At 39.5% G+C, this 11,722-nt stretch overlaps 1 protein-coding gene across 4 annotated transcripts in view; it reads left to right on the top strand.

Moving 5' to 3' along the window:
- Window positions 1-11,469: 11,469 nt before the first annotated feature.
- KIF21A (kinesin family member 21A) overlaps window positions 11,470-11,722 on the top strand; it is a 165,165-nt gene continuing 164,912 nt past the window's right edge. For all 4 annotated transcript variants that reach the window (XM_082634700.1, XM_082634701.1, XM_082634699.1 and 1 more), the window contains exon 1: window positions 11,470-11,633. In XM_082634700.1, coding sequence (XP_082490826.1) covers window positions 11,590-11,633 — 44 coding nt within the window. In that variant the 5' untranslated portion in view covers window positions 11,470-11,589. The remainder of the gene's footprint in view (window positions 11,634-11,722) is intronic.

Raw genomic sequence — 11,722 nt, 5'->3', positions numbered from 1 at the left:
CACTTTGAACTTTTTATTGAAGTTTTATGTTCTTTTAAAAATTCTGACTTATTTTTTAATAGAATGTTTGCAGTATTTATATAATATTGATGTTCTGGTTTGATAATTATAGGATATTTATATAAGTTATTATATTAGGGGAGCTGAGCATATGGGAACTCTTTGTTCTATTTTTTGTAAGCCTAAAATTATTTCAAAATGAAAAATTAAATATAAATGAATGTACACACATACTCTTATGTATGTATGTGTGTATGTATATCTCCAGAACCTGATCACTTCTCATTACCTCTAGTGCTACTGGTCAGATCATTTCCTGCTTAGATTACAGCAATAGCCATCTAAACGTCTCCCACATTCCACAGCTAGCTTCCCTCAGTTTATTTTCAACCCCCTGTTCGGACAAACCCTATTAAAACATAGGGAGCTATGTCATTACTTAGCTCAGTGTGATCTAGGGGCATCCTATCTCACTCACCAATTTCAGTGGCATACAAGATCTACCTTGCATAATAATTTGATGATCATCTGGCCTTTTCTTCCTTATACTATCACTATCCTCCACTTCTCTAATCTCATTTCACACTCTTTTCTCCCTGGCTCACTTTGCTCTGGCCATATTGGCCACTTCATTTTTCCTTAAATGAAGGTCAGACATGTTTTCACCTGAAGGTCTTTGCATTTACTGTTCCCTCTACCAGGAATGGTATTCTTCTAGTTTCCTCATGTCTCATTCCTTCACTTCTTTCAGGTCTCTACTCAATGTCATCTTATTGAGAGTCTTTCTGATTATTTTCCTTAAAATACAAAACATTCCCACCACCTGAGCATTCTGTATACTCCTCTTTTTCTACAGCATTAAACACCACTAAACATGTATTACATTTTATTTATATTGCTTATTGTCTTTCTCTCTCCTAAAAATGCAAGCTGCATAGGGCAAAAGTTTTTGCACATTTTGTTTTCTGCTGTATCTCCAGTGTCTGAAACCATGTTCTGCACACTGTAGACACTCAAAACATAGTTACTGAATAAATGTTTGCATGAATTGGTAGTAATCACCATACAGATTGAATGTAAGCAGTGGAATAAAGTATAAAAAGAAAGGGAAAAGGACCTTGGACCAAGACTTGAGAGTTTCAGAACTTACAAACTGGGAAGTGAAGGCCTGCAAAGAAGCCCAAAATACAGTCACCTGAATTACTGGTCTAAATGTAGAGAGTATCTCAGGAAAAATAAAAGCACAGCCAACACTTAATTGCTATTTGGAATTCAAGAACAATAAAGAAGGATTTTTAGTCATCTGTGAATATTTACTAAGTATCAAATAACATGCATTGTATTTGGAGATGTAAATATAGTGAGCTTACAATATACTGGGAGAGATTTTTAAACATATAAATTCAAAGAAAATTAATAACCATTTTAATTATGCCCATGTACACAGTGAATATATAAAAGAGGTCTCTTTGGTCTAAGCTAAGTGTGAGGGCATAAAGAAAAGCGTCTAAGAACACTTTCAAGATTGGGTAGAATTTGGCCAAAGAAATAAGGTGTAGAATGGAGATAAGCTGATGAAAGTAGTTTTAAATATGATGTCATTTAAGCACTAAAACACCTATTGAATTGATTTAATGACTTATAAATAGGAATAAAATTTAGTTCAAATTCTTTTTTATCTTCATTATAAACTCCTCAAAGTAATAACTGTCCTTTTGCCTTCCTATCAACAATTCTTAGATCCCTGGACATCTAGCTTTCCTTTCCCCAGTCCTTCTAAAACTACTCTCTATGGTTACAATTAGCTGTGTTGAACTCCACTGATTCTTCCTCTGTCCTCATTCCCTTTGGTTCCTCCAGTGCCTTTATGCTTGTGTTCTACCCACCATTTGACATTGTCTCTACCTTTATTTTTGTCACATTGTTTCAACCCAAGATTTCCTTCTACTATTCACTTTCTCTTTACTCTTTCTTCTACCAAATGAGCTCTCCCTTCCTTCCACCCAACTTGCTTGTTTTAGTTAGTAGCACTACAATTATTCTCTCAGCTGCCTATGATGAAATAAAAATCCAAATTTTAAGGCAAGACAAGAAAAATTTAAACATAAACCATTTTCTTTGTCCTTTGGCCTCCTCCCTCTCCTCTAGTGTGCATTGTGCACCTGCCTTGTGTCTTCACCGGACCTCCCAAATGGCAGAAATACACGCTCAACCTTAAAGATCGATTTTTCTACTTCTGGCAACAGCCATGTAACTCCTCAGAAGATAACATTCTTTTCTCGACCATACAAAGTGTCAGTTTGACACATCTCTCACCTTGTATGGGCAGACATCTTTGATGAATTTTATGTACAATGCCAATATGTTATTTCCTTTAAAAATATCAATTGGTGCAGAACAGACTGGTCAGATGACCTGGGGAAATACTGTGCTGCACCTAACAGTTCTTAGCTTAAATATTTACTTTAGACCTTATTAATGTTACTAGCTACATTACTTGTATTCTGTCTATTTTACAAGATTGATGTTTATTGCATTACCAAATGTGTGACTGAGTCTCAAATAAAATTAACGATGATTAGGCAACTTGAAACTATTGATCAGATACATAGTTCTATAAAATCAGTGATTGTAATAGTGTAATTCTAGATATGGGAGGAAGAAATGAGGGGGAACCATTTCCTGGACCATAACGGACTAGTTCAGAGGCTTTTGGCTACTGGTAATAGGGCTTAGTCTAGGACTAGCACATGGAGTGGCCTATCAAAGAAATCCTCCCCTGATCTGGGAATTCTTAGCACAGTGGGACAAATTGGTCATGAGATGTCTCCCAAAACTTGGTTGAAATTAAGATTGAAAGGGAGGGGATTGTAAAATAGAGAATGTTGCCCAACATCCAGTTCTACAAGAATCAAATCATTAGCCACTGCTGTTGCTGACCTGCAATACACCCTGAAAGGAATTCAGGGTGAAGATCAGGATGAGACATTCTGTGCTCTGGAAAAACTGACAGAACTGGCCCTCAGATAGTTAGCTATTTCCAGGAGAAAATTTTATGAACTTGCATCTTCCCAATACTTAGAAAAGCACTAAAACCATTAACTAAGATGTATGTTCCTTGCAAATAACAGTGACCTTGCACCAAGATGTGTGCTTCATTGCATGTATCCACTTGGCAAAAATCACATATACACTGGTTTCCCGCTTTACCACTTCAGAAGTTCTCAGAGCTCTCTGAGAGACTGTCTCCTGGGTTATAATACTCAGGTTGGCTTAAATAAAATTTTCCATTTCTTTCTTAAACTATTAATTTTTCATAAACACCTGTATTTAGCGATAGTTTTAAAAACTACTTTATAAATTCACAATATTTAATTGAAGGACTCTCTGAGACCCTTTAATTGACTTGTCTCCCTTGTTCTCCCAGTTGATGCTTGTATCTTTTTGGTGGTCTCTTCATCCAGTGGTTTTCTAACCTATGCTTGAACATTTCCAATGAGAGTAAGTCATTGACAGTAAGTGTAATATCTTTTATTCTTCTCCCATATTGCTAATTCCTGTTAATTCTTCCTTAAGGATGTCTTTCACTTGTAAGTCTTACTTCTCCATTTTCACCATAGTCTATTAAGATGCCTAGTTTAAGCCCTTACCATGTCATAATTAATTTAGTATGATATGGTTGCTTAACTGAGTCTCCCAAATTCATCTCACAGACTTGGACCAGACTCATAATCCTTTTTAAAATTTTATTTTATTTTGCATATTTAAAAATACTGCTTCTGTCTTATTACTGTTATACTCACAAGATTTAAATGGTTTCCTATATTCTGCTTTTATCCGTCTAAACTCCTCTGCTTTCTAGATTCTATCCACCTTACTTCTCATTGATATTGAAACACCTTCTTTTTTGTGGTGTACGCATAAGCAAGTGTGTTTAGGGGCTTCCCTTAGCTTGTTGCTAATTTGCTGCCCATTGACATCTTATTGTGTCCATATCTCTTTTTTAATCTTGTTGCCACTGTCAGAAGCAGAAAGAAGTCCTTTAAATACTCATTTTGGGCTGAAAAGAAAGTTTAACCACAATTTTCCTATTAGAAATGTTTTTTCCCTTTATACTTCTGCAAAAATTGAAGAGGTGGCTTGGGATCATAAAATAAATACAAATGTCACCAGTTTCTCCTGTCTGGGAGGGCCTTCTTGGTGGAGTCTGCTGTGAAATAATTGTTTTCAGATCAAATCAAGGAAATAAGAGCAGAGTTGGATACTGATTTAAGTAAAGCATCTTACAAGTTTAACTTGTGTGTTTTCCCTTAAAAAGCACTGATTCTACCAAATGGGTACCTTTATTGAGATAAAGCTAAGCATATGTTTATTGCAAAAGTTGATGAAATATTTGTCATATAAATTATAATTAACCTGAACTTCATATTTTTAATTGCTGTAGGTCTTTTAAAAATAGAATAAGGATGAAAAATCCAGAACTTCATTAATCTTATGGTTTCAGGGTATCCAGAACCATGAGGATTTGAAAAATACCCATGTGGAGGTAACAAGAAAAGAAAATGTTTAGAAAAGAGAAAACAAAGGCAGGAATTTCAATCAACAGATACAGGAAAAGAAAGGCAGTATTGATGAATAAATAAGAGGATGGGCTAGTAAATGGTGAAATGTTCTCAATTAGAAATAACTAATAAAATTATCTTTTGGTGCTTCAGTTCTATAATATTCCAAAATTAAAAAAGAAAACCACACAAAGAATGAGGTTCTAATGAAAAGACTATCCCAAACTGCTTATCAAGTTCAGTCTTGCCCAGTTAGAAAAAAACACACTCCTCTTACTAGCTTGGCTCAAGATGTTGGCTCAAGACCAGCATGACTTAATAGCTGTAATTTGCATTTGAATGCAATTAACTGGGCCAGTACTTTGGGGTAATCAAGCTGCCTGCAAATACACATATGCTGCAAACTCAAAAAAAGTCCTAGTACTGGAGAGAAGAGTATTCTTTGAATTCCTCTTAGATTTGGTGCTTAGGTCCAAGACTTCATATGAAATTTCAGATTTCAAACTCTGATTTTAAGTGTGAACAATGAAATTTAAACTTTATCTAGTTGTTTATTCTTAATAAAGAGAAGTTTAGCTACCTGCCATTCTTTTCTCTTTAAAAAGTAATTTCACTGTTTCTGTAAAAGTGATTTGTTATTTTTAGATTTTCAAGAAAGATACAAAGAAAGAAAAAAGTCATTCAAACCTTTATTTTCCATGCAGAAATAACTCTCACCAATATGTAAAATAAACATAAATGAAAAAAGTGTATAAAAGTTAAAGAAAAAAGTGTATAAAATAGTTAAAAGTTTGATTTTTTAGTAATGTTATGTCATTAAAAATAAATTTACAAGATGTTAAACTGCTTTTATCATGAGGTAAACTACTACTATAAGTATTTAAGCTTGCCTTGCGTTACTTTCCAGTCATATATTCTTCATATGCAAACACTTGTAGTGTAGGCTGAGATTTTCTAAGCCCAAAGAATAAAATGTATAGTGAAACTAACAGTGAAGAACAAAGAGGCCAGAACAGAGAGTCAAGATGCCTGGATTTTTGTTTAGCTCTGCTACTAATTTACTGTGTAATATGTGTGTGTGTTGGGAGGAGGGGAAACTGGTACGGTGGTCACTTCTGTCAGGAACTGTCTCCTTATCTGTAAAATGAAAGGAGTAAACTAGAATTGTAAAATGTCCTCCATCTCCAAAATTAATGAAACCTTGCTTACATTTGCTGGGCTCAGGTGTTCTGGTTTCCTTCCTGATAGTTTGAACGCCACTTTTCATAGACACTATGGTCAGGAAACAGTCTCTCAGAGAACCATAACCAATGGGCAGCAGATGATCTACAATGAAAACTTGTTCTGTATTGAAATAAAAGCATAGCATGCCCTTCTTCTGGTAATCGCTGACTTATACAAGTAAGCATTGGCTGCACTCTTGAATTTTCCACAAATTCTGCCTGTTAGGAATTCACGATGTAGTTGAGGAGTTAAAAAGTAATAATTACAACAATAACAAAGACATACATGAAGTTCAACGGAGCTTTGGCAGGAGAAAAATATCATACATCTGGTCCAGAGGAGGAGTGAAATCAGGAAAAGTCTAAAGAAAGAGGTAATTTTTGAGTTGGGCCTGAAATATAGACAAGATTTTAACAGCTAGAGTTGTTGGGGAGGCTTCTGTTTCCTCACATGTAAAATGGAGGTAGTAATTTTACCCACTTTCCAGAGTCATTGAAAGAATCAAGTGAAGTAATGCGTGCTAGTCACTTAGCACATTGCACTGGCAAGGTGGAAAAGCCCTATAAATGCTTTCCTTTGTTATTAATAGGGAAAATGTATAAAACAACATGAATCATGAAGGAAAATTGATATTTCTGATTATGGTATGAAGGATTAGTTTTCTTAAGGTTTTCTCCCAAAAAGATTTCTGAGGAGATATTTGTCTAGGCATGCTCTTCCAAAGCCAGTTGTTTGCATATGGAGTTGTAATCAGTACTATTTCTTTTAGTCTTTCTGCTAGCAGCAAAAAGGAAGTAGCAAATAACTTTTAATGACTGATTAGAATGTGGAAACCAGAGAAAACACAGGGTAGATAGCCTAGAGGGAAAAAAAACTGGTGATAGTTGCCCTCATGAATGTTGTAGCTTCCTTTTGGATGCTTGTTTAGGGTGTGCTAGAATGTATCTTTTACCCAAATACACCTTAGACAGGTGTAGCTAAAGCATCAGTACCTGCTTTGTAAAACAATTCATATTTACAAATGTATTTATATTATATATTATATATGTATGTAGCTCTTTTTATAGCTAGCTTTATTGTGTACTTATTGTGAGTTAGTGCTGTGATTACCATATGATAAGCAAAGCTCTCAATCTACAAAACAACTCCATAAGGCAGAAAATACATTACTTGGGGCTTCCCTGGTGGCACAGTGGTTAAGAGTCTGCCTCCTAATGCAGGGGATGCGGGTTCGAGCCCTGGTCCGGGAGGATCCCGCATGCCGTGGAGCAAATAAGCCCATGAGCCACAACTGAAGCCCGCGCACCTAGAGCCCGTGCTTCGCAACCAGAGAGGCCACTGCGGTGAGAGGCCAGCGCACGGCAGCGAAAAGTAGCCCCCGCTCACTGCAACTGGAGAAGTACCGTGCGCAGCAATGAAGACCCAATGCAGCCAAAAATAAATAAATAAATAAATAAATAAGAAAATACATTACTTACGTACAAGAAGCATCTTGCCCAAACTCACACAGTCACTCAGCTAATATTTAATGACCTGTACTATACATGTTGTAGGAGCTACAGATACATCAGTGAATAAAACAGAGAAGATCCCTGCCATCTTAGAACTCAAATTCAAAGGGAGGGAGGCAGACCACAAACAAGAAATAAACAAAAAGCAAGAAAATACCAGTTAGTGATAAGGGTTATGAAGAAATAAAATAGTGATGTGATAGTGAGTAACTGGGGGTACAGTGCTGGTTTCATGGGTGAGCAATCAGTGCATCTACACAGGGCCCTGTGCTTAGAGGGACCCTACTTTTGTTTAATGCCCTGCTAGCACTGTCTTGAAATTCTTAATAATTTTATCTTTGAATTTGTTTTGTAAAGGAGGTCTGATAAGACAGTGGAGCATGTGGGTAAGTAGAGGACATATGTGCAATACCCATAACCTCCATTCCTTGGTACACCATTCTCATAGCTTTTGTGATGCCCTGTGAGCACAGAATCTTGGTTGATGCACGATGTATGGAAGTTAAGTAAGATTCAAAGCCAGGACAAGTTCGAGGTAAACGTGTTGCATCTATGACTAACTAAGCAGGGATGCTGACACCTTGAGAGGCCATGCTTCCCCTCAAACCAGAACTTGCTTCAGATGCAAAAGAAGGCAATGACATTCTAAGAAGCACATTGAACAAGAACCCTATCTTATTTCTTACTTACACTTCCCTGTAGCTGCCAACCGCTGACTCTGAAAATGCTGACATAAAAGGTAAAGAAAGACAGGGAAAGGTAGTTCCTCTTCCTTTCAGTTCTTCCTTATTCATCTGCAAGCCAAAGGTGAGAAATTGTTAGTAGGATGTAGGTATATCAAGAAGTAAAATAAAAACAGTTGAGTTAGTTTTGTGTAATGTTTCCATGGTTCAGTTAAGAATCAAATTCACATGCATGTATGAACTACACAACAGGAATTGTATAATTTATAATTCCACATATGCGTTAAGTGCTTTTCTATTCATACTTAAAGCTGGCATTGAACAATAAAAGATGAAGGGTAAAATTATGCCAATAATTAAAATTTTTAATTTTTCTTTATGGAAAATGACATTAAATAGTGTTTTTACTTACTATTTAATGGGACAGCTCAGAAGAAAGGAAAAAGCTTTTTATTTTAGTATCTTTAACTACATTATTATATTGCTTTCATAATAAGACACCGCATTTTTACTTTGCGCTGGGCCATGCAAATCATGTGAGCTGGCCTTATGGGAGTGCTACTTTAGACTGAATTATCAGGAGAGGTCCCTCTGAGGAGATTGCATTTAAACTGATATCTAAAAGACCAAAAGAAGCCAACTATGGGAAGATTCAGGGAAAGAACATTCCAGGTAGAGGGACTAGTTAGTGGGAATGTCCTAAGGCAGGAAAAAACTTTGTTTTCAAGAAACAGAAAGAAGGCCAGTTTCACTGAAAAGTAGTTGTTAAAAAACTTGGAGTGGCAAAAGATAAGGTTAGAGTTTGGAGAGGCCAGAGTGTGAAGAGGCTTAAAATCCAGAATTTATTCTACTTGTTTTAGTTAGCCATTGGAAAGTTTCAGGCAGAGGAATAACATAAATGACTTATGTTTTAAAAGATCACTTTTTTGCAGTGTGGATGCAAGAGTGGACTCAGGGAGATCATCCTGAGTGGTCTATACCTAAAGAATTCCTCACACTTCCAGATGGAATTTATCATACTCTTGTCATAATTTCTATTATTGCACTTACGGATTTTCAAATTTGTCTCCCTGAACTAGACTGTAAGACACTCTTAATTCTCTCCATATCACTAGTGTCCAGCGTTGTTTGCATATTGCAGCTGCTTATTAAATATTTATTGAGTGAATAATTGGGAAAGGATTTTTTGCTCTTATGGTAGAAGCTCTTTCCTCAGAATTTTCTCCAAGTTAAGATAATTAATTAATTAGGTGAGCCATAAGGAAAGGGGTTATAGCAGCCATAAGGAATCTGAAGTAAATACAAAATATACAGTTGATTTATAAGTTTTGAAATTTGGGAGAAAAATACTGACTGAGTCATCAATAGGAATTTGAATTTTTATACTAATTTCCTGAACCCATGTGCAACACGTACCCAAAGACACAGCTGTTATTGGTGCTAATGTTTTGGCCAGATGTTCCAGACTGATGGCTTGGGATTGAAGTTGGCCTGAGACCTATTTTGATTGGTTTGCATGGTATGTAAATATGGTGCTGAATTAGTTATTGATATTTAAAACTAAGGAATTTTCACATAAAAGTCTGACTTTTCTCTATTTCTTAAGAAGTAACAAACATACAAGCAAACAAAAAGCTTGGAGGCATTGGGTCTGCATTCCAGCTGGCCAGAGCCAAGGAGGGCCACTGCCTTTGCAAGAAGCCTATGTTCTCTGTTTTATCACAGTCCTCAATCTGCCTGCTCCACTCTTAAATTACCTGCCTGGCTTCTGGTGGCATTTGTGTTTGTGACAGTTCCTACTGAAACATGTATGTACTAGTACTATTCTGAATGAGAATTTTTTTTTTATATAATAAGTTCTTAAATTATACATATTTCTCTTTAGTTTTCTTGCTAAGTTTGCTTGGCTTTACTTGCCTTCCTTGTAGCTTTTATCAATTCGAGAACCAAGGTGGCCAGTCCAGATCCACCCAGATGTGGGACTGCCAGGGAAAGAGGAAATTGTGTTTTGATTTGCTGATAGACAAATACTGAGGAAGAGGAGGTTCTCCAGAGGGCAGGAGAGCTTCGCCACCAATTTGATATGTAGAAGGTATTCACCATCTCTGCCCTTTTTACCTCCTAGTTACGTCTGTTAAGACTCAGGAGTATTGAGGTTAAGGGATGGAATAAATTTAAAACTTCTATAATTATATATCGCATAAGCCTTCACTTAAGATCATTAAACATTTCTTGTTTGTCCCAATCTGTGCTGCTGTCTCTGACCCATGCTACTGTATCTCTGCTGATAAGGATGATTACGTGTGCCATTTTAGATTGTAGGTACTTGGGACAGTGTCTTTATTCGGATGGTGCCATTTAATGTATTATACTATTTTGTAGGAACCCACATGTTTATTTAGAGAAATGTATGGGGCAGCCCACAAAAGATACTCTGTGGCAAAGCTAATAAAGACTGTTTCCACAGAGCTATCTAAAGGAATGGGGAAGCACAATAGCCACAAGCAGAAACCACAATGGGTCAATGTTGATAGAATCCCTGGATTGGGAGGTGCTTTTTGAAGGCCAGAAGGGAAAGAAAGTCCGTTGAGAAGGATTTACTACACAGGTCTTGGTGGATATTCAGTTCTGGGAACTCTTGGCAGTACCAGGGTGCAGTTCATTACCAGTGTACAAATGGTTTAACAGAAGGGCATTCAAAAGTCCATCATTTCCATAGCCCACACGGGCTGGTAAATGGGCGATGGACTGCAGAACCCAGCTGCCCAGAGGCAGTGGCCAAATCCGGGAGCCGGTTTAGTATGAATGACTGACTCCAGGGAAGGAGAACGTTCATAGGGGGCTGGGGATAGGGGTCAGAGTCCAAGCTGGAGAGAGGACAATAAGCTAAGGGTGGAAACAAAGGCGAACCAGAGCGGCAGCTGGCAGATTGCTGGCGCTGCGCTGGGGAATCAAGCTTTGCTTTTAGAAAAGAGGCAGGCTGCAGCAGGGCGGGCTCTAGCCGAGGCATTCTCACAGAAGAGCCTGCAAGGGCGCAGGGCTCGTCGCCCTGGGGCGTGGGCAGCTCGCGGCCGGCATCCCTCCCCCCGCGCGCCTCCGGGCCAGCAGCGCCTGGCAGTGCCCGCCAAGGGGAGGGCGGGGCGCAGGCCGGGCAGCGCTAGGTGGGGCCGGCAGCTAGGCCGCCGTTGACACAGTGCGGGGCCAGCAGCCCGGAGAGCCCGGGCGGGTGTGGCGCGTTCAGCCCGGCCGCCCGCAGGCCGCGTCCCCATCAGAGGGGGCAGGGCGCACGCAGGAGGCCCCTGGGCGGCCTGCTGGCTCCGCCGCCGCCGCGCTAGCCATTCAGCGCGCCGCGTCTCCGCCCCAGTGCTGGGGGCTGAGCTGGGGAGAAGGGGCGGGCACTCGCGAGCGGTGAATCACCTCCTCCTCCTTCTGCCTCAGCGCCGCTGCCGCCACCTTTCCATTCAGTCGCCCAACATGGCTGGAGCGCGGCGGAGGTGAGCTGTCCGCCCCCTGCAGCTCCAGCCTCCTGCGCGCGACCGCCGCGGCTCCGGCGGCGCCTCAGTTCTGCGGTGCAGAGGCCCAGGGGCCTGGCTGTCGCTCGCCGCCGGCATGTGGGGCGCCCCGGACGAGAGCTCTGTGCGGGTGGCTGTCAGGTGAGGACGGACGCGGCAGCGGGCGGGCTGCGGGCGCGGCGAGGATCTGCTCTGGCCCGGGGCACCGGCCGCCGCGCTGTGGAGACCTG

This window comes from Mesoplodon mirus (assembly GCF_964341445.2).
Source record: "Mesoplodon mirus genome assembly, chromosome: 11".
Lineage (NCBI taxonomy): Eukaryota > Metazoa > Chordata > Mammalia > Artiodactyla > Ziphiidae > Mesoplodon > Mesoplodon mirus.
The sequence above is the reverse complement of the archived record's forward strand: the minus strand, read 5'-3'. Positions and strand labels throughout refer to the sequence as shown.